Below are 27,658 nucleotides of genomic sequence, written 5' to 3'. Positions count from 1 at the left end.
AACAACTTGTAGTGGCAGTATAGGAGCAGCTCGGCGTGCCAGTGCGAACGTCGATCCCACTGGGATTCGTAAGTTCGGATCGGAGCCCAATCGAGCCTTCGGTCTAATGCTTATCCATAGCGGTCATTGTGGGCAGAACAGGTCCGTGCTGAATGACATTAATGTGTACAAGCCTGACTCGGAGTGCACACCCCGACTCGTCGGTCGTCAGGGTGAACCTATATTCAGACAGCCACCCCAACAGTGACCTTTCCGAGACATTTGTTGAGTCCATTTTGGTGCGTATAATTCGACTACGACGTCGCCGTGGTCATAGGACGAGGGTGAAGACGACAGCCCCGAGACGCTCGGACTCGGATGTGGCTGAGGAGGACTCGGAGGGTGCGAAGCGCTCAACCCTGCTCAACCTCAGGCTCGGACTAGCGTAAGCGGGCAACCGTAGTGGACGGTATATCGGATGCTAGGCAGCATATACTACGCGCTGTCTCGAACTGCATGCCATACGACAGCATCATGCGATAACTGATTGGTTGGTCCAGCCGGTGCGTACATTCAGATCTTACTCCATCATTTTCCGAGACTCGGACTAGTACTGTACAAGTAACATACCATAGACTTCCGGCCCATATAAGTAAACCCAAAGACATGATTCTCTATGGCCACGTGTTCATCAAGTGTTCGTTCCCCGGCGCCGTTTTCTAGCTTTATCTACCAACAGGACGTCAATATCAACCCATCGATGCAACACATCAGTGGATGATACTCACAGACCTGCCTGAGACGTTCTCGCTCGTCGTCAGGAATGCGCTTGCAATCGCCCCGCCTCAAGTGACGAAGCAATGCGTCTCCGCGAGTGATGAATGCGCCGCAATAGGTGCACTGCTGCATGGTCATTCGAAGATGAACCACAGCCACATGCTTTGTGATCCTATCTCGTGCAACAGCCTGACCACATATCTTCTCTCCCGAGACCCAGGTACAGGACACCATCGATTTGCCGTCCACGGAGGTGTAGAATAGCATCTCTTGTAGGTGTCGCTCGTATAGATGCACCTTCAATCCGCTGATGCTCGAGAGGTCTACAGAAAGACCGCATCCATCTCCGCTCCCATATCGGCATGGGGCTCGCTCGCCATTCGTAGATAGTACAATTACGGTCGGTGACGTGATTGGAACCGCGGTCTCGTTGGTCGACGTGCGACCATGGCTAACGCCTACGTCGAGCGAAGTAGGGCAAGTGGGCCTTGATGTCCTGCGAGACTTCAGTATGTACTAGGAGAGCTCGACCCTGGCTTAGTGTACGTACTGAATGAGTGATAGATTTCCCATCTGCTGAGACAATTTTCCATCGTGAGATGTATTTATCGTGTCCAATGCTAGCAAATTGGGAGCGATACTGGAGAAGGTGATTGGTCAAATCGTGGAGCCAGGAGGAGAGATGAATGTTGACATACCAGTGAGCTTGCGGAACTATATCTTGCTCAGATTGGTCGATGAAGTCAAATCCTGCTCCTGAATCGATTGCGCCCGGGCGTGTCTCATTTTCCCGTAACGCGCGCCATTGACGATAGTCCATGTTGCCGCAGCTCGCGGACACCGCAGGATACCCGAAAGGTGGTGGGATGTAAGAGTATTCACCATCCAGGTGCGTGTTCCATGCGGTAGTACCACTGCCACTGCGAACTAGAGGCCCGGAACGACGCGCCCTTGTAACACTCGTTAACGGTACGTTAATACTGCTTTTAGAGTGACTCACTCTCTTGGGTATGTCTCACGATGAACCACTGGAGGTCTCGTTTGGAGACCATCATTTCTGCGAGGACGTTCCATGAGATAATTCAATATCGAGAAGGCAGACTCACGATGACCCCTCGACCCCAGAATTGGTGGCGTCAGACACCTGCTCGGGCCTCGATGAATGCGCTCTGGAGTTATCACTAAGGACCGACATCAACGACACGTCCACTCCCGATAGTCAGCGTAACCATATACCTTGCGACCAGCGCTGCCCCCCTCCCGGACGCATTGGACGACTCCGAGGAATACATTGAGCACAGCAAGCTGTCGAAGCAATTGCTGCACGGGTCTTCTTCCTCCGAGTTGACCGTTCTACATTTGCACCATGAGCACAGCAACATTGTTGAACAGTGGTCAAACTTCAAGTACCGACAGGGTATATATACGATGAGGGATCCACCGCGTGTAAAATCGTCAGCAGGCAAGCCATATCCTAGGTGGCTGGAGGAACCGTCGCAAGGGCTGGTGGGTTGCAGGATGGTGGATGTGGTGGTAAGTGGAAATAAACACTACATGACACCACGGCAAGTTAGAACCGAAAGCCAGACCCACCATGTTCCACCAGACCTAGGTTAGCAAGGCAATACAAAGTGTAATGCGTCCAGAAGCGCAAGCCCAGCGCTCAGATCCACCTGAGGATTGTTCGGCCATGTAGGGTTCGTCCGTATTCAACCATCAGCGAGCATTGGATGGTGGTCTGAACACTCCTGGTAGGCAAACATTGTGATCAGGACGATGCACGCGGTGGAAGAAAACATACGCACCGTAGTATTGATCATCTTTAGCCGGGATGTGTGCAAGGGCGGCTGCGGTGGATATCATTGAAGCACCTCGATTTTCCGTCACCAGCCTGAGGTGAAACGGGTCGCACGAAAGGTGGAGGGAGGGGATCGGCCTGCAGGAGGAAGAGAGTTGTGGGTGGAAAGGGCGTCGGGCGTATCTTATATATGTGGAGATAAGTGAGCGCTCAATAACCTGTGCGTTCCTCTTCTCGTCTCCGAGGCGGTACATGAACGACAGCCGAGGAGCGCAACCCTCGTACTAGCCCTGACTTCTGTGTTCGCCGTGCTGTGACATTGGAAGGGGATTGTTGCTGGAACACTACACGGACTAGACTGCACTACCGAGCCATTGTCTCGCTCCTGCCATGTGGCCAAATTGATCGAGTAGAGACGCTGTACATACTACATGATTCTTTGTCTGGGTTTGCTCGGGTCGAGCCGTCGGCGGAAACGTCATATGTGTGTAGAAGCGATGCACGCACCTTAGACGTGCGTCTGAATGGAAGTGTCAGTGGAGATACATTACTTGACAAAAGGCTCATTTCCCACCGACGAAGTACGATCCGTCAAGGTATAGAGACCATTTCCATCAGAGCAATAGTACGCCGGTAGTAACCGCGTCTCATTAATGTGTGGCATGAATATACAGCGCTACCGAATGTAACAGTGGTTTACCGCTGCTGAACCTGCAGGTATCGTTTGCTCACCTATGTGATCTACACCTTTCAGTCATACTGGGTTACCGCGGCGTCAGCTACTCAGGAGTTCCCGTTGAACTCCCTGAGTGTCCCCGACTCCCCGTCACGGTAGAGTCCAGCGGCGAGCCGCTGGACAGCATTCTCGTCATTCGTAGCATCCAGGTCGGCGACCAATCGCAATCGCGGTAGCTCTTTGGAGAGAGAGGTAGTCCATCGTAATTCCGGCCAGACGGTAGGCCTAGTACTAGTAGAGGCAAGGCGGTGGCACAACAGCGCGGCAGGTCACAGTTCAGTGAGAGGTAGGTAGAGGAGGAGATCCTATCTCTCTCCCCCGGCCCGCCCCGCCGGGTCTACGTACCAGGGTACCGTCACGTCACGGTCCGCGCCTCACCGAGCGGAGTCACATATTTACGGTACAGCAGCCCCGGGCCTCGGAGTAGGCTCGGACGCTACGCTAGGTTCGACCCGTGAGTCGCGTACAAAGTGAAGACTTCCGGGCCAGGCATTGTGCAGGAGTCATGACTCCGGGGCATCTGACGTATCAAGTTGGCCATGACACCGTGACGGTGCGCACGTTCAATTGACCACTTGGTTGACACTAGCCTGATGTCACTCTGGCCTTACTACTAGGTCGTTTCGTTAGTACGCCGGCCCCAAGCGTCGCACTACAATCTTTTGTGCCGCTGTAACCCCAAGGAAGGGCTCAACTGTGCACACCTATGGCAAAATCAACCCACTCTGAGACAGCGACCTCCCGGTTACTCAGCGGGGCCTCGTTGTGGATATAAATAGGTCTCGCGGCCGCCTACATGGCAAGTCAAACCGTGCACGATATCCTGAGAAACTTGCTTACCATGATACTCATCTCGCAGAATGTCCGTGTGCATCGCACGATTCAGCGCTGTTGCGACACGCCCCGCTCTCCGTGAAGCCTTGCGAAGTGTACTATCGCTATGCCTCATCACGCAGTCGACGGCGGATGTAGTCTGCTGTACTATGAAGATAGCGGTGCACCAGCCGGATCAGCTGACTATGTCACCGTCTTCCTTGTACACGGCACAATGTTTTCAAGCGGTACGTTGCAATACGTCCTTGCACAAGATCGCAGCTTGATGTCGCTCTCGTCCAGCCATATTCCGAAGAGTGATCCCATGCGCCGCACGCCACGATCTTCGACTTGTTCTGATCAATTGCCGAGACTACCCAGGTTCCACGCTCTACTCAGCATCGGAACTTAGAGCACTATCGTCCCCTGACCCTGCTACGCAGGGTTTAGCGCTTCAAGCACGCGGCCTCGAATTCGCGGAGTTCATACGCAGGTTCATCGAGATGGAACGTATTCCGCCCATCACTGTATCGCAGGGCCCCACCGGCGTCCGGAGGGGTGGATTCTCGTTACTCGGGTGGTCGTCCGGGAATTGCCAGACCATCCCTCTCCTGGCATATGCGCACCTGGTGCCAAATGCCACGAGAAGACTGTTCGATGCGTACTTCCGATCATTCGTCATGTACGGTGCGTATCAGATATCCGCGTCTTTGTGGTCAGCAACTCAACGTTTCCGACAGATATCTCACTCCCCGCGACCGGTGAAACACCTATATCAGGGATCTGGACTCCCCTGCGCGATAGCACGCTCAGCGCTGCGGAGAAGTTCAGCCAATTCTCCGAATGGGTGTCGTACTACTTCACTCCCACCGGCTTCGGCGCCTCCGACGATATCGACACCCCCGGCATAACGGACGCTCTCGTAGCGCGCATCGCCTTGCACCAAGACAAGACGTCCCCTACCAACAGCGCTCAGTGGATGCCAACTGTTCACCGGATAGGTCCACAGAAGATGCGCGAAGTGTGTCACGTCGAAGTGATGGCGCGCAGCCAGAAGTACTACCAGAACATAGCTCCGGCGGTATATCGAGAGAACGTCCGTCGTGCGGTGCTTCAAGGTAAGACGAGCGAAGGCATGGTCTGGCCTGACCTCAAAGTGGCTGTTGTGTGGTGCGACATGTCAAATAGTGACGTGGTCAGTGCGGCGATGAAGCTGAAGGCGCTCACGAGGAGTAACAGAGAGCAGGGCGAGGGCCGTGATGTCGCGTTCCACAAGCTGGAGAAGGCCAATCACTTTGTGGGTGATTTGCATATTGAGGTCTTCGGAGGCGCTGACAAAAGCCCAGGCACACTGGGACGACCCCGAAAGCTTCACTTCGTTTCTTGCAAGAGTTGTCTGACAGAGTGGCAGGTCGCGATCGTTTGCAATATGACATGCGTACTATTGTATCACCATTCCCAGTGGACAACAATACACCATGGACGGCAATATGATTGCGGACGCCGTTGTGTGATCGCTTTGACCCATTCCACTGAGCTTGTCTTCATGCATACAACCACACCCACTCGATCGCTACGCCTCGGGTGACCGCTCCCATGCCCACGCTGCCAAAACTGTTTGATTCCAACACGGGCCGGCCATGGGCGATTCGACGCACTTCCCGCTCCACCATACCCTCGACACATGATCATCCTATATCCCGCGTCCTATTCATCTTGAACGGCTAGCCAAGGATAGCCGCGGTCTGCAGGGCTTAGGACCCAACTTGCAAATACCCATCTCACGCATCATTAACTAATCTTGACGATAAGGAGCAGGTCTTCCACCGGTCAAGAAACATCCATCCTGGCTCTTTTTACTGTCTATGTATCCTTACGGCAGCTTGCGACATACCTGATCGATATTTTCCTCCGTCTCCGCATCCTAGACAACTCGCACATGCGCCTGGAACCGACTATTCCTCAACGTTTCTCCACATCCGATGTTCTCCCGTCCCATGCGCTCGAGGACGGTTGTGCCTCGAGCGGCGATCCTTACCATGAATATATGACCCTGTCATTGGCAAGCCGAGCGGTCGCTCGCCCGGTGCCCGTGTGTACTCGCCGTCAGCTTCCCCACTACCTAGACGACACACATCTCCGCTCGACTCGAATGGTATTAGCCTTCCTCCCCGTCTTGATCTACCTCGCAGGGCATGTCACAGCAGCCCCTGCCTCGGGTACTCGAAACGCGGTGGCGGCTTGTCCTGTACTCTTCGAAGGACGCGTCGCGGTGACGACCACGGCGGCTGACTTCGACAAGAATACCAGCGTTTATAGCAACCTATACGACCTTGGCCAGAGTACGCATTGTCTTGCAAATGTGACATATATACATGTCTGATTTGACATCGACTAGATCAGACATGGGCTGAAGTGCTTGAATTCCCCGTTGCTCCCCCCTCGCTGGTGAGTGTGTTGTTCCTTACCGTCACCGTATCGACCCATTTATACGTATACCCAGTTCGACCTACCGACTGCCTCCAAGAGTTTCGAAGTGACGATTGAGTACGATTTCTTCCCATCAAACGCGCTCTCAAGTTGGTGACCTTATGTCTTGTTGCAGCGATGAATCCATTTTCGTCCCAGGCGGTAGTGAACCACAAGTTGGCTTTCGCCGCTCGGAACTTGTTCCTGCCATCGACCTGTCAACGAACGGAAACGCCCGCACGGTGCAAGGAACGACGACTTTCCACTGGTCGATACACACCGACCTCAGCAGACCGCTCAATTATTCACACGAGTACCATGTACGTTGTCAATCGCAGTTTGGAGAGATAATATTTATAGAGACATGATGTCGCGTCGCAGCCAATCTGGCATGAATACGCGGATTACTCGTCTTCACAGTTCACGATAACTGCCGGTGTCCCGTTCAGCACGGCCAAGGACCCCAACATCATGTTGGCGAAGTCGCTCCGTGTTGCTGGCCTACAGTCGAACACGCCCGAGACGACGTTCTTCGAGACGCCGTTCACCGATAGCGTGTGGCACAACTTCGCACTGACGATGGGTTGGGTGGACAAGTAAGCTTCCAGCCTCCGCATCTCGGATGAGGCTGACTGATTGTGCTCCACCTCGGACAGTACGATTACTGTGTATTACTCGGAGGGGTACGCCCCGCTGGAGCGTGTCGCGGGTCCCGCGTTCAACAACAACACTGGCGGAGGGGCGTTCCATGTTGGACTGCTGAAGGAGCCAACTGGCCCGCCGGGGATCGATGTCCTGCATCAAGGGTACCAGGAGAGTGGTATCAACGAGGGTCTGATCTTTGGCGGTGTCTTCATCGAGAACAGCGACGATGGCTGTGTCACACTGGGTCTCTGAGTCAAGTTTGGGAGAATCAAAGGGGATAAGAACGGTACATCCGTAGCACCTGGGACAGTACTGGTCGAGGTCATGGGCTGTTTCGTAATGAAGTCGCTGGTATATATGTGTCGCGAGTCCCTGGAGATTCGATGCAGTCAAATCATCGAATAATCACTGTCCTACTTACACATATCCGAGACATGATATAGCCCAATTTGATCCCGCGACTGGCGGGCGTATTGATGGCACACGCGTGGACTGGGCAATGAAACTGGCACACTATCCGTTCCATACTACCGCGGTACGTCCGCCATCCTGCTTTGGCGATTTCGCAGGGATTCAATGGCGTGACTGACCAAGAAAGGTGATCCGTGTTGCTATACAATATTGCATCGAGAAACAGACTATTGAACGTTCCTAGCCTGAGTATGGCAGTGAACCACTCATGTCCCGAACTTCGCTGCGGGGAGAAGCCACAGTAGAAGCATTGATGCTCCTCCCGACTCCTGTAGTGAGTCAAATTAGGCTCTGCTGGGCATCGGCAATACCATACCCATGCAAGCGTGGAAGCACAGACTAAGAATGCTTGCTCTGGCGACACGAAGCTATAGGGAGCCATATATTCGCCGCTGACCGTGGGTGTGGAAAGACAAGAATAACTGTGGCTGAGAAGGAACCCAGTGAAGAGTAGCTTTCGGAGTCTAAAGAAGTGCATACAATGCGTGTAATGAATGACTATACAAGGAGACGGCATCTGTATCACGTGGGCGGCGGAGTGCAGTGCTGACACCAAACTCGGCGAAATGGGTGGCGCGCGCCGCGCAGCATTCAGCCGCTCAGCGTTGCGCTTTCTCCACCACCACGATGGCCGCCCCTGCACGCCGGCAGCCCCAGCAGTACTATGCGGTCCCTCAGAGCCCGCAGACCGGCAGTCGTCATCAGCCTCAGGCTCAATCTCAGTCGTACGCCATGCCGCAACCTTCGACGAGTGGAAGAAACGATACTACGCACGGTGTTGCAACAGGTGCAATAGGCTCAGGGTATGGTCCGTACTCGGTGCGTATCAGTTCTATTCTGTGGTCATTGATATAGCTGAACAACGCCTAGTATAATCCCAACCTCAATGTTGCCGCCAATGGTCGGTATACATCCTCTCGCTTTAGCGCGGCGCCGTCGGAAACATCGATTGGTACGACGGGGGAGAAGGGGAGTGCCACACCCATGGTCGGGACGGCGACCGTGCAGCAATATCCGTATCTCTGGGATACCAAGGACCCAGAGCTCGACGATGCCCTACACAACCCTGACCCAGTCCGCGACGCAGCGTTGGAGCGAACGTGCAATCCGTTTTCCTCACGAGGATGGATCAACATTTCCGCACTGATCATCCTCGTAGCGGGGCTCCTCACGCTATTCGCCGGGTACCCTATCATACACTATTTCACGACAGACAAGCCGCAGAAGATTGGGTTCAACCTGGGAGGCATCAACGGCTCAGGGCAGGTCCCTAACCTCGCTATCCCGAAGCTCATCGATACCGATACACCGGATGACGTATACACGTTCACATCCAAGGACGGTACGGAGTACGACCTCGTCTTCAGTGATGAGTTTGAGACTCCTGGACGGACATTCTGGCCCGGGGACGACCCCTTCTGGGAGGCTGTGGATATGAACTACTGGCCGACAGGTGACATTGAGTGGTACACGCCGACTGTGAGTCATATCCCTGGTTCTATTTTTGCGTGCGACTGACATCGGTGCAGCAAGCAACGACTGCGGACGGCAAGTTGGTCCTGACCATGGAGGAGGTCGAGAACAACAACTTGAACTTCCGGAGCTCTATGCTGCAGACCTGGAACAAGTTTTGCTTCACCACCGGTTACATCGAGGTCAAGGTTAGTCTACCGGGCTCCCCAAAGGCTCCGGGATTCTGGCCCGCTGTGTGGACGATGGGTAACTTGGTGCGTGCGATGCGTTGCGTTGCTCTTGTGCTTGCTTATGGCTGAATAGGGCCACGCTGGATACGGAGCAACGACCCAGGGAATGTGGCCTTACTCGTATGACAGCTGCGACGTGGGAACGTTCCCAAATCAGACATACTCGAACGGAACCCCCAGTGCAGCGGAAGGACTCAGCTTTCAGCCAGGTCAAAGGACTTCCGCTTGCACGTGTCCTGGCGAGGACCACCCGGGGCCGTCTACCTCCGTCGGTCGTGGCGTGCCTGAAATCGATATCTTCGAGGCACAGGTCGCGGCTGGCTGGAGGGGCCAGGCCTCGCAGAGTATGCAGATTGCGCCGTATGACGACCAATACCAGTTCGACACCGACACCGATGTGACAACCATCTTCGACAGCTCCATCACGTCATTCAACACGTACCTCGGAGCGCAGTACCAGCAGGCCGTCTCTGGTCTGACGTTCATCAACAACTCCGTCTACAATGACTCGGAGTACGCGACCTTCGGTTATGAGTGGTACTCGAACCCGAAGGACCGCGATGCTGGTTTCATCACCTGGTATAGCAGCGGTGTTGAGTCGTGGAAGATCACGTCAGGCTCGCTCGGTCCTGACGCCAAGACCGAAGTTGGCCAGCGGCTGATCCCAGAGGAGCCCATGGTGCGTTAGCGGCCTTGCTTATGCATGCTTCATATTACTGACATCCATGAAGTATATCATCATCAACTTTGGAATGTCTCGTAAGTCTTACGTCCTGCGATGCGCAAATGGCAGAAGCTGACAGACATGCCTCAGCTTCGTTCCAAGCACAAGACTGGATGCACTTGGAGTTCCCATCGAAGATGTACATTGACTACGTACGCGTTTACCAGCGTTCGGATGTCTCGGATGGTACGACGTGCGACCCTCCGAACTACCCCACAGCAGACTACATCAACAAGTACGTGCATCATTTTGGCGATACAAGGCAACGCTGACCATTTCTTCCAGGCACGCGGAAGCTTACTCGAACCCCAACCTCACGACTTGGTCAGAAGCAGGCTACAGTTGGCCAAAGAATTCGCAGTATAACGGTTGCTAATGAGTCAGACGGCAGTCATCGATTCATCCCCGCGTCTTCGTTTACAGCTCGCTGTGTTCGCATAGTACTAGCATCCGTGGTTCCTCGTCGCACGCTTCATCTCACGATTACTTGCATCTATATTGGTGGACTCGTTTACTTTATCACTGAGCACTACTAAACACCGCATCTCCCCTGGGCCCGGCCCCCATGGACCCGCTCCGTCCTCCATGCTTCTGCTCTACACTGTCCTCCATCGCGGCCACAGTGGACAGCGACCTGCTACTCGCTGCATGTAAATAGTAGTTACGTAGACATTCATTTGCTTGGAGACTCGCCATGCTATCGGCCATACCGCCTGAATAGAATGCATCACGCAGAGATGAAAGTCGAGTCCAGCGGTGGCGTTGTGCTCGACGGCGGCGACCTTCCGTATATGGTGATGAGAGTGCGCGACGCTTTTCGATGTGGCGTGCCGCCTTCGAGTCGCGCCGCACCTCCTTCGCGGCCATCTGTGGCCCTGCGTACATCTCTGTTAGCTTCCTCCGATTTCCTGGCGATCCTGTGTCTGGCCTGCGGTGCTGCCTCTTCTCTGTGGCGCGATGAGTGGTATGAGCGCGACCGACCGCCGCAACTCGCGAGTGTTGAATGGTCTAGCACCCCCTGCGTCTTCTAGCTCCATGGCACAGCATGAGTGCGTCCTACCCTCCTTCATGTTGTTTACGAGCCTCACGAGTAGCTCAAAGTCCATGGGCATCGAAGACGCCAATGCCGATCCAGATACCTGGCAACTATAGTAATATTCGCATGTCCGGACCCGCTCGCGCTGCTAACCCATTCGCCGGGCGCATGGGCGACACACTGCACAGCTCTACCCGCGGAGGACCCTCTGGCAATCGCACTGCCCAAGCGACTGTGCTCCCCACTCGGAAGACTACAGTTGGTCCTGCCGCCAAGCGTCCCAGGCTCAGCGGTGCTTTCAATCATCCTGGAGCAGGAAAGCCTGGAGGAGATATGCTCGGTCTGGCCCCATCGAAGTACTTTCCACCGAAGTCTTACAAAGGTCAGTAGACATGTGGCGTCGAGACATACCATGAGATGGCTCAGCGCATATGTTCCGACATTCCGTCCGCTTGCAGGCAAGGAGGTCGATGGACGAGGCTCACGGCGCGACCTCGAACTGTGGAACAACTCACCCGCCGAGGTCATTGACATCACCGATGAGGACGACGCGTACAAAGCTCCTCACATAGAGAACTTGATGCAGACGCCCAAGACCCGTAGGGACGCCTCGGACGGCAGTCCCGACCCTCTAGACTGCATCGGCGAAGACTCCTTTGATCTGCACGAAGCACGTACCATCTCAAACGGTAGTCAACAATCATCGTCACGTCGACAGAGCGCCCCTGATGGCGCAGCGACGCTCCGTATACGCGAAAAGGTGGCTGCGGCCGAGCGGGATAAGAAAGGGGAGCATCCTGGTGGCGGTGATGATAGCGACGGCATCGAGGAAATTGAGAGCTTCTCCGACGAACCCACGCAATCGCGGATTCCGGGTCCACAGCCTCCCCAAGGTATCGTGCGGCGGAATCGCTTACTATTCCGTGAGGAACCGGATTTTCGACCAAATGAACGGCCGAAGGAGGAACCAGGACTGAGCCTCGTACCGTCAAGTCGGCCAAAGAAAGCACACGATCCACCACCGGAACGCGAAGTGCGGACCATCGACCTCGTCGCTGCACACTCGAAGCTCAGTAGAAAGGACGCCATGAAGCCCAAGTCAACCCAGGGTGCACAGCCGGTAAGTCTACTACCGTCTCCAACCGTTCTTTGAAGCCCGACAAATAATGGTCCATACAGCGTACGTCTTTCGGCTCATCTAATGATCCTCTTGCTGGGTCATCTGGCTTTGGGAAGTCGTCTATTGCCAAGTCCACGCGAGCACCTACGCCCGGACCTTCCACGAGAGCCCGAAAAAAGATCCAGGGCGTCCCGCCCAAGGACCTCCTTCTACCTTTGGAAGGCTTCTCCTGGGGTTGCACATTCTGCGAGGACGAAGACGATGATCTGCTTTATTGGTTGACTTGGGAAAGAGGCAGCGATTGTATGCACGTCCGCAAGCCTATCGGAGAACAGAGTCCGTTTGAAGCGGAAGTGCTGCATGAATTACATTTACAATTCAATAGCTGGATGGTAAGCCTGACGTTCTCGTATAGAGATGTCCCAGTGTCCTCAGACAACTGGCAGTACACACAGACGCCGTTCAATGAGGAGCTACCATTGGTTGTCTCTATCAAGCCCACGCCTTCACGAGTCAATAAGCAAGATGACTCACTTCTATACAAACCAGGTATGTTCTTGGTGTTGTAGACAATGTAGTACTGAGTCCGGTGATCGGACAGGGTCGAAAGGCAACCTTGGCATGGTTACATTAAGCTTCAAGGCCAAGTATCTAGGCATACGAGAGTCCTACGGCATGCTTACCACATCTTTGGAGACTTTACTCTCGAAGGTCGCAGTGAATTACTTGGAGTAAGCGACTCTCTGGGCTCGAGTGTGCTTCGATGCTGAAGGTCCGAACAGTGGTAACGGTGCGAAGGCAAGGTGGGAGCAGGTCAAGTCTGCTGCTGCATTAGCGTGGCAAGAACCCGCGTCTTCAATCGCTCCATCAGCCCGTCCCAAGCGGCAGAATGCCTCGAAACAGCAAGGGGACATATCGACGTTGCTGTCCAACCAAGGTACTAAGACGCGGACAACTTTTCGGCCTCATTTGTACGTGCTATTGTCACTCTTCTCGTCGTACTAACACTGAATCACGTTGTTCTCCTACAGCCCGGGAGCTCCATCGGAGACAGATAGCGAAGCAACTGCGACACGACGATCGGCGCGCCTCAACACCGATCCAAGTCCTTCCCCTGGTCCTGACGAACTGTAAGCGCGTTTCTATGAAACTTGAAATGTAGCGGCTCAGATACACTCGACCAGGATATTGGTGTATCCACCGTCGGGCGCGGGCGCGATCAACATCAACAAGAGTGATCTGAGACGCCTGGATGATGGCTGTTATCTAAACGATACCCTCATCGAGTTCGGTCTTAAGTATGTGACGAGCTTTCGGGGCTAAGATTGTTGCTTATGGTATGCAGGCTATGGCTAGCTGACCTGAAGGAAAAGGACCCTAGCTTCGCGGAACAGGTTCACGTATTCAGCTCATTCTTCTACAAGAAGTTGAATGTCAAGGAGTATGTCTTCGGCTGAATATGGTGTATGTCATGCTAACAGTTTGGCAGCAAAGACGAGGGGTATCAAAGTGTGCGCAAGTGGACGTCGAAGGTAGACTTATTTCAGAAGAAATACATCGTCGTCCCGATCAACGAACAGTGGGTGTTATCCTTCGTCTATTGACATCAGTCTTATCCGAAGTCTGTACAGTTTTCATTGGTATCTTGCCATCATCTGCAACCCCGAATACGTCCTCCTCCCGCCGCTCCCAAGTACTGAGCAACCTAAGCCAATGACCCGGAAACGGAAACGCGACTCAGGTGCTGTCGACGAGCAGGAAGCAGCGCCCCAGGTCGACACCGTAGCACAGCCATCTAACAATGCGTCGGGCATCGACGTAGTACCGGACTCATGCCCACCATCGCCTACTAGTGGCGGGGAGGATGAGGTAGAAGGCATGATTGGGGGTCAAGCCCCCCCTGCGGATGCGGACGAGTCGCGACCGCCTTCTGCTATGGGAGGAGACTACCACGCCAACGCCCTCGAAGAATTGGCGAACATGCACCTGGACTATCCCAACTCATCTAGCCCGCTGGCGATGACTGTAGACTTGCCACCGGCTGTCCCTGTGCAACCCATTGATGTCGTTGATGCGGACCAAGACGTCGAGATGTCTGTCGATCCTTCCAGCTTCTATGGCTCGACGTCACCGACACATACGGAGAACACCGCAGTGCTCAGGATAGAGGAGGATGACCACAACAGGATCAATTCTTCGAACCCCGAGTCTGAGAAATGGTAGGTACTCTTTGCGAACAGACGCCATAACCCTCGGTTGATGATCAATGTCGCAGCGCTCGGGTATTCATCTTCGATTCACTGGGAAGCAAGCATCCACAGGCACAGACAACCCTCGAAAGATATCTGCAACTCGAGGCGAAAGACAAGAAAGGCGTGGAGCAGTCTCGGAACTCGATCCGCAAACTTGCCTATGTCAGTACATGTATCCGCACATCTGGAGTTGGTACTCACAGTGCCGTGTCTCAGGTCCCTAGTCAACCCAACTACTGCGACTGTGGTGTCTACGTCTTGCACTTCATGCGGGTCTTCATGGAGAACCCTGATTGGTACACCCAGCTCATTCTGGTGAGCTTCTGCATCGTCATCGTCGTTGAGCAAGGTACCGATCCATCTACAGTCACAGAAGGGGAAAGGGTACGGGCCTGAGCAACGCAAGACTGACTGGAAAGGCGACGAGGTTAGGAAGCTCCGTGGCGAGTTACGTGCACGTATCTTGTCGCTGAGCGAGACGTGGAAGGCCGAGCGACAAGCCAAGGAGGAGGCGCGCAAGAAGGATGCTTCCAATGCCTCTGACACGCCGTCAGGCGGACCTGATCCGACTGTGATCGACGATTCGGATGACGAAGTGATCATCGAGGATACGACCACGATTTCGAAACCTCGGGGGCGAGCACAACGTTAACGTTCCCTAGTCAATTCCTAGTATGTAGACACAATCTTCAACCGTGGACTTTGCATTCATCGCATTTCGTGAGTCATCAACCGTACGCATGTGCTAATACTCTACAGTGCCCTACTTCATGTAGCTACAACATCCGACTTTCTCTGTTTACTGCTTCGTGCATGCTCTATCTTTCACTTGCTGTGACGCAATGCTGCTTGTCGTGAATGTATTTTTCCCTACTTGGAGGAACTCCTCGTGGATGCGGTGTGCAGCAGAACTGCTCAGGCTCGCTGTCAGTCGCTCGAGACTCGAGGAACGATTCGAGTCTCTTACGTCACGCTTTGAGTATCTCACTCAACGCCGTTCTCATCGAACCAAAGGCAGTGGTACGTGGACGTGCATAGCCAAGAATTGATCTCTGATCGAGACATATACCCTCTCATACAGGCCCGAGGTCTCCATCTTCCAAACGCATGACTTGGAACCGAAGTATATGATGATTTGAGAGCCATATGGTACGCCAGACATGCCAGTCACTATGATTGTATCAATGATTCCAGCGCCTCGGGACATCTCCGGGCGCCCGCCCGTGGCGTCCTGACCTGGACGAGAGAGGAATCGGAGAGGTTGTTTGTGCCGTTCATTACTTCGTTCTCAGAAATTGCCTTCGCATGTCCCAGGGACAATCTGCGACAGACAATTAAGCCCGCAAGAGGCGAAATACGTACCCTCAACCGGGGCTCCGGTTTGGTCGAACAGGAAGCGGTAATATATATTGTGAACTAATCGGCCACGAGGATACCAGAATGATTGTCGGAAGCGAATGCCAGATTTGAAACAGAACGATACCCAGGCCCTTGGTCCACCAATCCCGTCAGTCCGAGACCATTGTGGCGTCACTGGAATAGCCCGAATCGGTGGAAGTTCCACGGTTGACCGACTCCCCATCGTGAGGTTGTAGATCCCGCCAATGATATTGTACCGCGTGCCTCTGGATAGCTTCGAGAGAATCGTCTGACAGATATCTCCCGCAGGCATTGTCAAATGGACAAGACCGACCGCCGTTGTCCCCCTGGACGCTCTCTGCATCGGAATCCTCTTCAGAATCCTCTCCCTCAGAGTCTTCCATGGAATCGTCTGGATTGCCGCCCTCTGAACAGCAGTGGCGGATCCCAGATGACGCAGGGTTTCTAGCAGCGGTGAGCGAGCGCTTCCGATTGATCATGTAAAACCCTCTTACTGAGTTTCACCGTTTGTCCATGTTGCTGAAGAACGGAGCGGCGAAGAGGCAACGGCATTATCTGCCACCGCAAGATGGGCCGTTGGCTGTTGCTCATGCTCCAATGTCTCGGAAAATCCATGCGATGCATACGACGGTGGCGGAGGCTCCCGTATCTTACACCAAGCCCTCATAGCGTACCACGTTCCATCGCCCATTGGAACGCTGATGGCAGTGAGTCAACATGAAGGACGTTAAGGTCAGCAAACTCTACCTCTGTCTGAAGTTTTGCGCTGCGTGAGTTGCGACAATGATCACGGCGCTGTCTACCGAGGAGACCTCCAATGCAGGGGTTGAAGAGCTTCACGGTTCAAGGTGAGTTATTAATGATGCAAGTCTTGAGTGTGGCGGGCATACCTAGACGGGGTTGAGGACCAGCGCATTTGGATCTGAAGATCCATGTACGACATGATGGGAGCTCAGACGAGTCTGCCAGTGTAGCGGCGTTGATGGGAGTTTCTGCGACTGACGTCGCCGTGGGTGCACACCTCAAACCTTTATAGTATGCGATGAATGCGCTCGCGTCGCACCATTTCCCCGATGACTCGCCTTGAGCTGCTTGAGAACAAAATGCAGTCGGTGACACACATCTCATCCCACATGTGGACAATAACCCATCCACATGTGGGCCTCGAGCGCACAGCGTTAGTAACATTTTAATATGGCAGAACTCTGCGGAAGCTCTGCGTACCACTGGGTGGACGGGCGCTATCAGTAGAAAGTTGACTATTTGGCACAAGCCATGCTCAGCTATCGAGACTGCGTTTGATAAGAGGTGTGCGGAAACGGTAGGCTGGGCCCGGCGGTGGACTCGGCGGCGGCACCTACTACTACTGTCTACGCCACAAGCCGTGGATGCCACACGTATCCAAAAGGGGCATACTTATCTGGTAATGTACGTAGTACACTGTGTCACCGGTGCAGTCATATGCTGAGCCTGAGTGTACTGACCGTTCTTGAGTCTTAGGCTGTCGAATCCGGCGCATCACTGCATGGAGCAACCCCTCAGTGAGAATCGAAGCGATCACCGTTCAAACTTTAAGTCTGGGCGTTCTGTACGGTCTATCATATGATCATATAAGGTTTCGAACTTAATAAAAGTCCACACATGGAGAAACTTACACAAGGTGGGTTATAGGGCTTTTGTCATCCGAACGCGAAGCTGATGCGAGACCATGTTACATGGCCCAAGGGGCACAGATGCAGTACGTGCAATAGCCAATCGACCATCACCTTGTGGTCCCGAGGCGAGGGAACGATTGGACCGGTGGTGTGTCATTCCGCAGTTTGTGGGTCCACCTCATCACCTATGTCACCCGCTTCTTTCCAGACGAGCTGTCATCGCGGACGGGAAAACTCTCTGCTCGTAGTGTTGACTGGTCTCGTGCGATGGCGAGCGCTATAGAACATCTCCTTACACAACTTTCGACCCACCGCGTGGATACGAGAAGCTTTACCGCTTTGTGGTCTGTGTTGACGGAAGAAATATAAGCGCAGCCATGCGTCTCGGCTAACTCGCGTCATGGACTCCCGTCTTCTAGAGGATCTGCACTCGCTGAGGGACGAACACGCGTTCGGGAGGAACCAGCTAGGTGCGGCAAGTGAGATAGCATGGTAAGCCACGACGCACATCATCTCTGTACTATGTTGATTGGGACTGTGATGCAGGGCAGGTGGCGACGCCCACGCCGACACTCACGCAGGCGTCGCCATCACCCTGGCGACATCACCCAGAGTGGAAGAATACACGACCGATGGGTCAATGAAGTGGGAAGGAACGCAGCCGTACGCGCGACTTACTAAACATCCTTTCGGTGTAGTGCTGATCACAGACTCATACAGGCCTCCTCCGACGCTCGCTTCTGGGTACACCGGCATGTACGGAGGTTTTGATGGGTCTTTGGACCCACAATGGCTCTCAATACCATTTGAGGACTCCACCAGTCGGTACGATGATGCTACACCTTGTCACTCATGGACTGACGCGTTGCTTGCAAGGTTTACCGGCTCCGAGGCACATGTCGATCGTATTCATTACGACACTTTTGACATCCTTAAACTAGCGCCTCTTGCGCATGATGCTCCGTAAGTGCCGACATCGTGGCTAGGCGATGTCAAGTTGACTCTTGTTAGGCCTTCTTCGTCTCTACAGCCTCGACCGCCCCAGCTCCCGGATGTGGTACTGTAAGCATTGTCTTTATGCTCATTGCCGATTGGCTCACATGACACAATCAGCCATCATACGCAATTGACCGATGAACCAAGCAAGGATTTCGAGGTTAACAAACTCCTCGATATCATCAAGACCGCCCTACGAGGGATTTGCGCCACTGCGAGCACGCCGCTACTTGATAGAGCAATTGATGCTCTAACGGGGTACCTTTGGTACGTCTTGCCATCAGTACCCTGCGTAATGGCATACTGAACCAGGCATCAGCGACATGCAGAGCCGCCGCCAGGCGCTGGGAGCGGATCATCAGGCAGCATATCCAGTCGATATGCCTCATGACGAAGCTTGGACAGAACCAAACCTACCCCCACCGGCGGATTCTGTCAATCCAATGACGGCAACGAGTGGGATCACAGGGGTCGCACAGGATGGTGACCCCAAGATCCTTATATGCCGCTACGGCGGCTGTGGTCTCATGTTGCATGGCGCGATATCTGTGAAGACAATCAAGCAACATCTCCAGGAGAACCACGGCGTGGCGCCTCGGTCCTCGCAATCCTTCACATGCGGGTGGACCGAGCTAGGCGGAACCCCATGCTCTACTAGCTTACGAGCTGGTGGACTGGCAAAGCATGTGTGTGACGTACACCTCCGAATTGGTGCGAAGGTATGCCCTCATTGTAATAAGGAACTATCTCGACTCGACTCCGTCAAACGACACGTTGAAATGATGAAATGCCGGGTCCTTCGAGAGAACTCGGCGGTGGGAGCTGGGCAAGGAAGGCCTCCGGTGCCACTACGAAGGGCGAAGCCGCTTCAACGTATTCTCGACATGCTGCCCCCAGAAGAAGCAGAGGAATGAAGCACCTACTCAACGCCGCGCACATATCAGGGGATCTTGTACGTGCCCTCCATCGTATATAATTGCAATGATTGGTACTCACTTCGTTTGTGATCTGGACAGCATTCAGGCCCAGGCGGCGGCGCTCGTCAGCTCCGTGAGGCCTTGATAGTACTCACAATGACACACTGTATCAGTTGGTGAACTCATTTCACGTGGAAGTGATCCTCAATCACTTGATGTTTTCTCCGTCACGGTGTGCCGCCTCGAGCTCGCGACCCCACTTCTCATCTCTTACAGTCTGTCCTGAGTGAAATGTACCCGGACGATCTGTGGACTATCAAGCTACAAAACCACGCATGCATCGTCAACCAGACGCAGTCATCTCAGGCCCGGCTTACCGCCTTAAGGTGCATCCTCCGCGGTCCGGATCCAGCTGGATCCATGCCTCCAGAGCCCAGCAACCCATATTTTGATGTTGCAGCGCTTAGGCCGTGGGCTCCTTTACGTGCTGTTTCCGGAAACATGTCCCGCGGATAGGAGAGCCCATTGTCACAGGGATATCGATTGCAGCTCATCTCAGCACCAGCGGATTGTATGGCTCACGATCAGCCACTGCCTTGCAGAGTTCAGCCCGCCCGTTCAGGCGCTGCCATCGCATTGCATCGTCTGAACGGTTGCCTTTTGTCCTGCGCTGGCCATCTGCGCCCCTGCGTTGCTACAAGATGCGCGAGTAGGTAGCGCACTTCCCGCCCACTGCTGTACGTTCTGTCATGCCCTCTATCTTCAAGCGTGCTCGTCGTCACGAGTTCACACGTTCGGTCGTTGATGCGGTCAAGTCGATATATGGAACAGAGTGAGTCTTTATCGAACACGCATCTCATTCGACTAGAAGCAACGCTTACCGGGTTTGTACTAGGAGACGGGATTCGGACGTCGGTACGTGAGATGCACGTATACCTGGTTGCCATTGGCTAAGTCCGTACTCGACGCAGGCATACCTTCGCGGAGATCTCTGTCTCGTGGGCATAGCCACTCCCGATCTCGCTACCGCAGAGACCATCCCGTCATGAGCCTCCCTGCCGAGCTCCTCGCGCACGTCTTCGTCCTAGGCTCCGAGGATGACTTCATGCTTCCACTGGCCGTCTCGCACGTATGCAGGGCCTGGCGCGCATTGGCCCTCCACACGCCCGCTCTGTGGCGGCGTGTCGTGCTCGATGGCAGGCTGCACATGTGGCAGCAACGCATCCTCCGCGCGAAGGCCTGCACGCTCGATATCCAGCTCGCTCCGCATCCCCAGGATTTCGGCGACGTGGTCGTCATGCCGATCCTCGACGCGTACACAGTTATGCAGTACCTGAGCATCGTCACGCCACTGATACCGCGCTGGAGAAGCCTCGACATCAGGTTCGACGCGTACGCACCACTTCTCTGGAACGCGGCCCTGTCCGCCTGTTTCGTGCAAGGCCCCGCCGCGCACGCGCCCTCCATGCGAGAGCTGATCCTGATTTACCCAGGCAACGACGACACGCGGGAGTTCCTGCTCTTCAACGGCAGCGCGCCGAGACTGCGGCGCGTCACGCTCTGCGGGATCCGCCTGACCTGGGCCCGCTCGCTCTTCCAGGACCTCGAGTACCTGGACTATACGCACCACGGCTTCACTCGGGGGCAGGACGCCGCGGCGGAGGTGCTCGCGATGCTCCGCGTCTCCGCACGCCTGTACGAGTTGCGCCTTTCGTTCCCGTGGCGGGGCGACTCGCACTCTGTGGCGTCGCACTCCGTACCGCTCACGGTGGCCCTCCCGCGCCTCCTCACGCTCGTACTGACCGTCGAGGGCCCCGGGATCCCGAACGCGTTCTTGACGGTCCTGGCGCACGCCTCTTGTCCGGCTCTGCGCACCCTCCGGCTCTACTCTACCTACCCTTTTCATCGCCCGTCGCTGTTCCCGCATCTCCGGCATGTTTCGCGGGTCCTCCCGCCACTCCCTGCGCTGGAGGTCCTGCATATCGAGCACGGATGGCTCGATCCGCGCTTCATCTTCCCACTTCTGCTGAGCTTGCCGCGGTTGCGCCACCTGACGTTGAAGGGCGTGCGTGTGACAGGTCCATTCTTGGTCGGGCTTGCAGAGAACTTGTACGCGAGGCGCGCGCATACGAGTCTCGCGTCGAGGCTGAAGCTACTGGAGGTGATCGGATGCGATCTGCTCGCCGCTGAAGACATTGTACAGGCGTTCCGCTTGAAGCCCGGGTGGAGCAGGCACGGCATCGAGACTATCCTGATTCGGGACTGTCCAGGGATTGGACCCACCGCCTTAGGGAAGCTAGGGACGCTGGGCATGGACGTGAGAATATGGCCTGCAGGAACTAGAAGCGAGAATACGGCCCAGAGGAAGGTGTTGTATCGTCAGATATGAAGGACCGCGGGAGCTTGGACCCCCTTCGGACTTGGCAATCTGTGCATCACACACCCATAGTCACGATACCCTATTCAGCATCCTTGACACGCGTTTGCGATTCGATACATGCATCATCACGTACTGTACAACATCAGGACAGCCAATGCACCTCATTCTATGCAAATGTATATACCTCTGGATAGATCACGACAGCACGCAGATTCAACTGACAAGGAGCTTCGAGATGACCTTGGTATGCCATGCTAGCGCACAGAAGGGTTGACGGCTGTGTATCCACCATCAACGGCGATCTCTTGGCCGTTGGTGTAGCACCCAGCCTTGGAGACGAGGTAGATCACCGTCCCAGCGACCTCCTCAGCGCTGTCCAAAACAGATAGAGACTCAGCCCCATGCACGCGGAGGAGAAGGATCTGAAGACGACTCACGTGCCGGGTCTGTTCTCTGGTACGGGAATCAAACCCTTGCCTACCACGTTCACCAAGTCGGGCCCAATGGTCCCATATGTCATCTCGGACTCGTACACGCCTGGAGCGACGCTGCATACGCGGACGGGGATCTTTTTTAGGGCGAGCTCCGTTGCCAGCATCTTGGTGAGGTGGGAAGCAGCGGCCTTCGAGCTGTTGTATCCGAACTGGCGCCCATAGGTGCACTCAGCACGCGGCTAGGTAGGTAAACGGGGCTATGGACGTACGTGATTTTGCGCGAGCTTGATAATCCCGCTGATACTGGTGACGTTGATAACGCTCGATGTCCACCTTTCGACGTCTGCGCTGCCCTTGGCCAGTAGCCCGAGGAACGCGGTGGTGACAAAATAGATCGAGAAGGTGTTGATCTTGTAGACGTCTGCCCATCCCTCGAAGGATTCGTTGTTGAACAAGGCGCGGCCGAGGGTCTCGGGATCCTTATGCTCCGGCCCGCTGGTGTTCTCGAGGAATGGTGACACAGGGCCGGTCTGGCCTGCACTGTGGAGGAGGTCAATTGGATTTGGATCATACCGGAGCAACAAAGGATCTCACTTGTTGACGAGAATGTGGAGCTTTCCTTCCTTCGACGCGACAACCTCCTGTGCAGCTGAGATGCTCTTGCGATCGCTCGCGTCCATCTCTAGCCTGGATACGTCTTTAGAACACGCTGGACACTGAAGCATCTCGATGGGATTGAACGTACGCGACGATCAGACCATTTCCTTGATTGCTCTGGTTGAAAGACGCAGCAGATTCCTCTAGCTTGTGCTTCCTGCGCCCTGTGATATACACCTTCGCGCCGTTCGTTGCAAGACCGCTCGCGATCATCCATCCAATGCCGCTGCCGCCGCCGGTGACCAGGGCGACACGGCCCTGCAGGCCAAACATGCTTTCAAGACTCAGTGGGTTAGACATAGTGAAGAGCTTAGTAGGCCGTCAGCGAGCTGGGTCGTCGAGTCGCTGAGGAGATTCGAGATATCGTGGATGCCGTACGGCGTTTCCGAGGCCTCGAGGACGGAGACCCGGCCCGCGCACTGCTGCTGGCCGTTGCCGGCATGTCCGACACCCCTGTGGGCCAGGAACCTAGATAGAATGGTCGCGGGGTGCTATGTAGAGAGTACTGTCGGATCGCACAGAAAACTTGCGTACATAGTGGATGGTTGATGATGAGATCAAGGACAAGTCGGAGCGAAGGAGTCTAAACGCCGTAGCCGCACGCTAAAGTCAAATTCGACATCAAATTCGGAGGTACTCGCATACGCTCGCCTTCGCCTCCGCCGCCTCCGCCGCCCTCCTTCTCCTCGCCGCACATTCCTGCTATGCAGTAGAGAACCCTTCGCATCCTCACCACAGTATGAGCAATCTCACCTACTGTTCGGACGACGACTCCCGGTTGTTCTTCGTCCGATTATGAGCAATCAGCTAGAGTCACGCTCGGATCTATGTCTATCGAGTCAGCATGACCAGCAGGCAACGGTCTTGGTCTGCCCACCATGCTCTCGAACCTCGATGTATCTGCAATCTGCGACTATATAAACCCATCCATCTACAGGCAGCCAAACGGCCAGACTCATCATGTCAGCGAACTCCTATGATTGCATCGTCGTCGGCTCTGGAAACGCTGGCAGCAGCGCCGCCCTCTCCGCTATCGAGGCTGGATGCAAACGCGTCCTCATTGTCGAGAAGGGCCCCGAGGAATGGGTGGGCGGAAACGGCTACTTCACCGCAGGTGCGCACCGCACTGTCCACGGCGGCCTGCAGGACCTCTCTCCGATTGTCACGGACGTTACGCCGGAGGTTGCAGCGACCATCGACATGGACCCATACACGGCCGAACAGTTCACGGACGACATCGTGCGCCTTTCGGATGGACGGAGCAATCCTGCGATGGTGAAGGCGGTCGTGGACGGGTCCCGTAACGCGATTGGGTGGTTGGCGCAGAAGGTCGGCATGCCGTTCACTTTCTCCTTCAATCGCCAGGCGTACCTGGTGAACGGCCGTCAGAAGTTCTGGGGCGGTATGGTGCTCAGTGTTGTGGACGGGGGTAAGGGCGTCATAGCGGCCCATCGACGCGCACTAGAGAAGGCTGGTGTCGAGACGTGGTTCGAAGCCCCCGCTGTCGAACTCGTTGCACACGACGGGACCGTGGTCGGCTTAGTTGTCGAACGCGACGGCCAGAGGGTCACCCTCCACGCGCCTGCAGTCGTTCTTGCCTGCGGCGGCTTCGAGTCAAGCGCCGAACTTCGCGGGAAGTACATGAGCCAAGATTGGACTCGAGCCAAGGTTAGCCGCATGAACTACGCCGCTGATAACCTGCTCACGACAATTCTGTAGGTCCGAGGCACACCTTATAACACTGGCGACGGGTTTGCCCTCACACGCCCTGTGAACGCCTCGCTCACCGGGGACTTCTCCGCGTCTGGCTGCCACTCTACGTGCTGGGACGCCAACGCACAGCCCGACTGCGGCGACCGCGTGCTCAGCAACCAGTTCACCAAGTCTGGCTACCCGCTTGGCATCATGATCAATGCGCGCGGGCAGCGCTTCGTCGACGAGGGCGAGGACTTCCGCAACTACACCTACGCGAAGTTCGGGCGCGCAATCTTGCACCAGCCGGGCGGGTACGCGTTTCAGGTGTGGGACAGCGAGGCCGTGGAGTGGCTCCGGGAGGAGGAGTACGGCGACGGTATCGTCGAGAAGATTTGGGCGCAGAGCATGGAGGAGCTCGCGGAGGTCCTCTTGCAGAAGGGCTTGGAGGACAAGGCTACGTTCGTGCGCACCGTCGAGGCGTACAATGCCGCCGTTCGCGTGTCCAAAGCCGAGAACCCCTCCAAGACCTGGGACCCCGCCGTCAAGGACGGACTGTCGACTGTCTCTTCCCAGCCCCAACCCAGCGTCGACCCGCCCAAGTCGAACTGGGCGCTTCCCCTCGAGCAGCCGCCGTTCCTCGCAGTCAAGGTCGCATGTGGAATCACGTTCACCTTCGGTGGTCTCGCGATCGATCCGGACACGGCGGGTGTCTTGGACGAGAAGGGCGAGCGGATTCGCGGCCTGTTCGCCACAGGAGAGGTCGTGGGTGGACTGTTCTATGGCAACTACCCAGGCGGGAGTGGCTTGACGGCCGGGGCGGTGTTTGGGAGGAAGGCTGGTGCGGAAGCTGCGAAGTTGGCCGCGCTACGCACCCAAAGGGCCTGACTGCACGTTCGATGTGGGTTCGTATGTCATTTGGTTCGTTACACTTCTGACACCTTGTCGCCATTAGTCTGCCAGGTAGATACTATATGCCTCAGGGACTGCTGACGCATGCGATATCAACGATTCTATGTCAACGTAGCATCATTTGCAAGGTTCATCAGTTGCGCCACGATAATGGTCAACAATCGTGCGCATCTTCGGCGTGCTGCCAGGTGAGTTGCGTGTCATAGAACCCCGTTGCCCCTTGAGGCTAGGGATCGAGACTCCGGCGTCGCTGAGAGTCAGACCGAGCAAAGGCCGATCACCGCTGGCAATGTTGTGAAGCTGGCGGCACGCATGCATCAGGATCCGCTCAGTATCGCTCACTATGATGACCTGCAGAACGAGCCATCGGTCACCTCGGTGTCTCTGCTGCTTCAGACTAACGTCCTCCGACCCGGCAGAACCACCGCTCAGCGCTCAGCGCTCGGCGTTCACTGAAGTTTCACGGGCCAATTTATGATCCCCGGGACTTGGACCTAGTTTCGAAGACGAATACCTGCATCTGCGCCCGGTCGAGGGCGGTCCGGGCGGCGCATTGGTGATCGAAGTATGCATTGCCCAGCGTCGGAAGCCAATGTGCTGCGTTCCTTGACGTGGTTCTTTGTTCATCTCGCATTGGGACCGACTTTCACAGAGAGATCTTGGGCTCACTTTGACTAACGACGTGCCGCTGAGGGTGTGCCAATTGCGAATCCTTTTTCTACTGAGTTAGGCGTATGCAGTGGATCAGCCTAGGGATGCCGCTGGGGGTCGAGGTTGGTCAGCAAAATCTCAAGTCACAATCTCGCTACTGAGCTGCTGCTTCATTCCGCGCACGGTTTCCTAGGTACGGCGATCTGTACTACAATTGGTCATGAAAGATGCGCTCACTAATCACTCAAGGTCAGGACGCTAGACATGTCATTCAGACATTGCTTGACAAAGTACAGGTTCCTCTGGAATATTCAAACGCCCTTCAGTGAGATATTCACGCGCCCTACAATACTCCAATCTGATGTCATTAAACAGTGTGCGACATAGAAGCTCGGATGGGACGCGGGGATGGACGTATATAAGACAAGGCTGCAGAGGGACAATCGCCAGTATCATTCGAGCTCCCTTCACTGCACAACTCGACTCACGATGCAATTCAAGCACATCGCTCTCTTGGCTATCGCGTTTCTCCCCTTCGCCGTTGGCGTCGCGAGTGCCCCCGTTCCCGCCGCTAGTGAGTGGCTAGACGATGCATACCAGCCGTACTCGAGCTCAATTTTCTCGAAGCCGCCGTCGGTGAAGATGGTGTCCTCATGCCTCGAGCCAAATGTACAGTTGGGTTCACGTACAAGTATTCGTGCGGCAGTCTGGAAGGTGAAGCCACACGTTCCTTTGTGTGTGCCGACATGGCTGACCTGCATGCAGAAGGATCCGGCGCGGAGACTACTCCTGCTGACGAGGCTTCGGACGTCGAGGATACTCCCGCCATAGAGGATGTCAGCGGCTCCGCCGAAGACTCCGCCTAGAAGCTCCAGACGTGTGGCGGTTGTCATATCTTCGCTGAATTGTGCTACTAGTAGCCCGATGGTCAGTTCTCTCCTGTTGAATCGTAAACTGTGATTGAACAACGTCTGAATAGTACTGTAGCTAGGCTTCTATTTGATATGCACTCACCTTGTACGATTTGCACCTGATGCCGTTCAGTGATACAATGAACGATTACCGGTGACTCCGTGTCTCTAAGTCCTGATGCTGCAATGTCTGAGGATCTGAGGTCTGAGGACCGCGACTCATGAGCGATTGTCTGAAGGGCTCGCGCGAGTCAACCCTGCCCATACTACTGTAGACAATTTCAAGGTTGTGCTCTGCTCATTCGTCATTCCTGTCGTTTGTCTAATGCGTCCATTAAGGTCTTGCGGTACCATAACTAAGTTATGTCGCCTGAAGAAACGAATGGATAGTATCATAGCTTATAACCAGACTTCACGCTACTTACTTTCGAGATATCATATCCAACGTCTGTCCGATTTGCAGACGTTGAATGACCTACTGCATGACCACCATCCAAGGTAGTGCACCTCGGTTCGATCTCAAGATGGAAAAGCATCAAACAGAAGTGAG

General features: G+C 55.1%; 10 protein-coding genes across 10 annotated transcripts; 7 read left to right on the top strand and 3 right to left on the bottom strand.

Annotated features, from left to right (window-relative positions):
* Positions 1 to 630: 630 nt before the first annotated feature.
* On the bottom strand, positions 631 to 2,378 carry C8Q71DRAFT_353436 (uncharacterized protein). The gene is made up of 8 exons (XM_047918025.1): positions 2,365 to 2,378; positions 2,167 to 2,306; positions 1,993 to 2,109; positions 1,757 to 1,937; positions 1,455 to 1,706; positions 1,307 to 1,396; positions 768 to 1,252; positions 631 to 708 (listed from the first exon to the last, which is right to left on the bottom strand). Exons 2-8 carry the CDS (start codon positions 2,225 to 2,227, stop codon positions 671 to 673), a joined length of 1,224 nt encoding a protein of 407 aa, XP_047783206.1. The 5' UTR covers positions 2,228 to 2,306; positions 2,365 to 2,378; the 3' UTR covers positions 631 to 670.
* A 1,852-nt stretch (positions 2,379 to 4,230) lies between these two features.
* C8Q71DRAFT_794695 (uncharacterized protein) lies at positions 4,231 to 5,503 on the top strand (the record flags this gene model as incomplete). The annotated part of the gene is made up of 4 exons (XM_047925558.1): positions 4,231 to 4,351; positions 4,407 to 4,790; positions 4,844 to 5,400; positions 5,450 to 5,503. 4 exons carry the CDS (start codon positions 4,231 to 4,233, stop codon positions 5,501 to 5,503), a joined length of 1,116 nt encoding a protein of 371 aa, XP_047783205.1.
* Positions 5,504 to 6,255: 752 nt separating this feature from the next.
* C8Q71DRAFT_829205 (uncharacterized protein) lies at positions 6,256 to 7,724 on the top strand (the record flags this gene model as incomplete). Its single annotated transcript, XM_047926340.1, has 6 exons — positions 6,256 to 6,445; positions 6,502 to 6,551; positions 6,607 to 6,650; positions 6,709 to 6,892; positions 6,954 to 7,168; positions 7,229 to 7,724. The coding sequence occupies 6 exons, from the start codon at positions 6,256 to 6,258 to the stop codon at positions 7,467 to 7,469; spliced, it is 924 nt and encodes a 307-aa protein (XP_047783204.1). The 3' UTR covers positions 7,470 to 7,724.
* Positions 7,725 to 8,420: 696 nt separating this feature from the next.
* C8Q71DRAFT_700944 (glycoside hydrolase family 16 protein) lies at positions 8,421 to 10,491 on the top strand (the record flags this gene model as incomplete). The annotated part of the gene is made up of 7 exons (XM_047920158.1): positions 8,421 to 8,507; positions 8,559 to 9,167; positions 9,218 to 9,415; positions 9,465 to 10,070; positions 10,123 to 10,150; positions 10,206 to 10,350; positions 10,401 to 10,491. 7 exons carry the CDS (start codon positions 8,421 to 8,423, stop codon positions 10,489 to 10,491), a joined length of 1,764 nt encoding a protein of 587 aa, XP_047783203.1.
* A 396-nt stretch (positions 10,492 to 10,887) lies between these two features.
* On the top strand, positions 10,888 to 15,490 carry C8Q71DRAFT_739340 (uncharacterized protein). The gene is made up of 14 exons (XM_047922709.1): positions 10,888 to 11,164; positions 11,217 to 12,271; positions 12,331 to 12,663; positions 12,718 to 12,820; positions 12,873 to 13,002; positions 13,054 to 13,242; positions 13,303 to 13,401; positions 13,456 to 13,569; positions 13,617 to 13,712; positions 13,761 to 13,850; positions 13,903 to 14,490; positions 14,547 to 14,685; positions 14,740 to 14,838; positions 14,891 to 15,490. The coding sequence occupies exons 1-14, from the start codon at positions 11,161 to 11,163 to the stop codon at positions 15,173 to 15,175; spliced, it is 3,324 nt and encodes a 1,107-aa protein (XP_047783202.1). The 5' UTR covers positions 10,888 to 11,160; the 3' UTR covers positions 15,176 to 15,490.
* Positions 15,491 to 15,562: 72 nt separating this feature from the next.
* Positions 15,563 to 16,614, bottom strand: C8Q71DRAFT_353236 (uncharacterized protein). Its single transcript, XM_047918024.1, has 2 exons — positions 16,398 to 16,614; positions 15,563 to 16,347 (listed from the first exon to the last, which is right to left on the bottom strand). The coding sequence occupies exons 1-2, from the start codon at positions 16,525 to 16,527 to the stop codon at positions 15,812 to 15,814; spliced, it is 666 nt and encodes a 221-aa protein (XP_047783201.1). The 5' UTR covers positions 16,528 to 16,614; the 3' UTR covers positions 15,563 to 15,811.
* Positions 16,615 to 18,310: 1,696 nt separating this feature from the next.
* On the top strand, positions 18,311 to 19,726 carry C8Q71DRAFT_353218 (uncharacterized protein). The gene is made up of 6 exons (XM_047918023.1): positions 18,311 to 18,383; positions 18,435 to 18,521; positions 18,570 to 18,615; positions 18,672 to 18,821; positions 18,874 to 19,506; positions 19,571 to 19,726. Exons 2-5 carry the CDS (start codon positions 18,512 to 18,514, stop codon positions 19,466 to 19,468), a joined length of 801 nt encoding a protein of 266 aa, XP_047783200.1. The 5' UTR covers positions 18,311 to 18,383; positions 18,435 to 18,511; the 3' UTR covers positions 19,469 to 19,506; positions 19,571 to 19,726.
* Positions 19,727 to 20,220: 494 nt separating this feature from the next.
* C8Q71DRAFT_353213 (uncharacterized protein) lies at positions 20,221 to 21,983 on the top strand. Its single transcript, XM_047918022.1, has 2 exons — positions 20,221 to 20,303; positions 20,367 to 21,983. Exon 2 carries the CDS (start codon positions 20,517 to 20,519, stop codon positions 21,858 to 21,860), a length of 1,344 nt encoding a protein of 447 aa, XP_047783199.1. The 5' UTR covers positions 20,221 to 20,303; positions 20,367 to 20,516; the 3' UTR covers positions 21,861 to 21,983.
* A 122-nt stretch (positions 21,984 to 22,105) lies between these two features.
* On the bottom strand, positions 22,106 to 23,242 carry C8Q71DRAFT_854254 (NAD(P)-binding protein; the record flags this gene model as incomplete). The annotated part of the gene is made up of 5 exons (XM_047927020.1): positions 22,106 to 22,223; positions 22,289 to 22,494; positions 22,555 to 22,825; positions 22,880 to 22,972; positions 23,031 to 23,242. The coding sequence occupies 5 exons, from the start codon at positions 23,240 to 23,242 to the stop codon at positions 22,106 to 22,108; spliced, it is 900 nt and encodes a 299-aa protein (XP_047783198.1).
* A 348-nt stretch (positions 23,243 to 23,590) lies between these two features.
* C8Q71DRAFT_829192 (FAD binding domain-containing protein) lies at positions 23,591 to 25,774 on the top strand. Its single transcript, XM_047926339.1, has 2 exons — positions 23,591 to 24,610; positions 24,662 to 25,774. The coding sequence occupies exons 1-2, from the start codon at positions 23,903 to 23,905 to the stop codon at positions 25,520 to 25,522; spliced, it is 1,569 nt and encodes a 522-aa protein (XP_047783197.1). The 5' UTR covers positions 23,591 to 23,902; the 3' UTR covers positions 25,523 to 25,774.
* Positions 25,775 to 27,658: the final 1,884 nt, after the last annotated feature.

Source organism: Rhodofomes roseus (assembly GCF_022264815.1).
Source record: "Rhodofomes roseus strain CIRM-BRFM 1785 chromosome Unknown C8Q71scaffold_3, whole genome shotgun sequence".
Classification (NCBI taxonomy): domain Eukaryota; kingdom Fungi; phylum Basidiomycota; class Agaricomycetes; order Polyporales; family Fomitopsidaceae; genus Rhodofomes; species Rhodofomes roseus.
The sequence above is the reverse complement of the archived record's forward strand: the minus strand, read 5'-3'. Positions and strand labels throughout refer to the sequence as shown.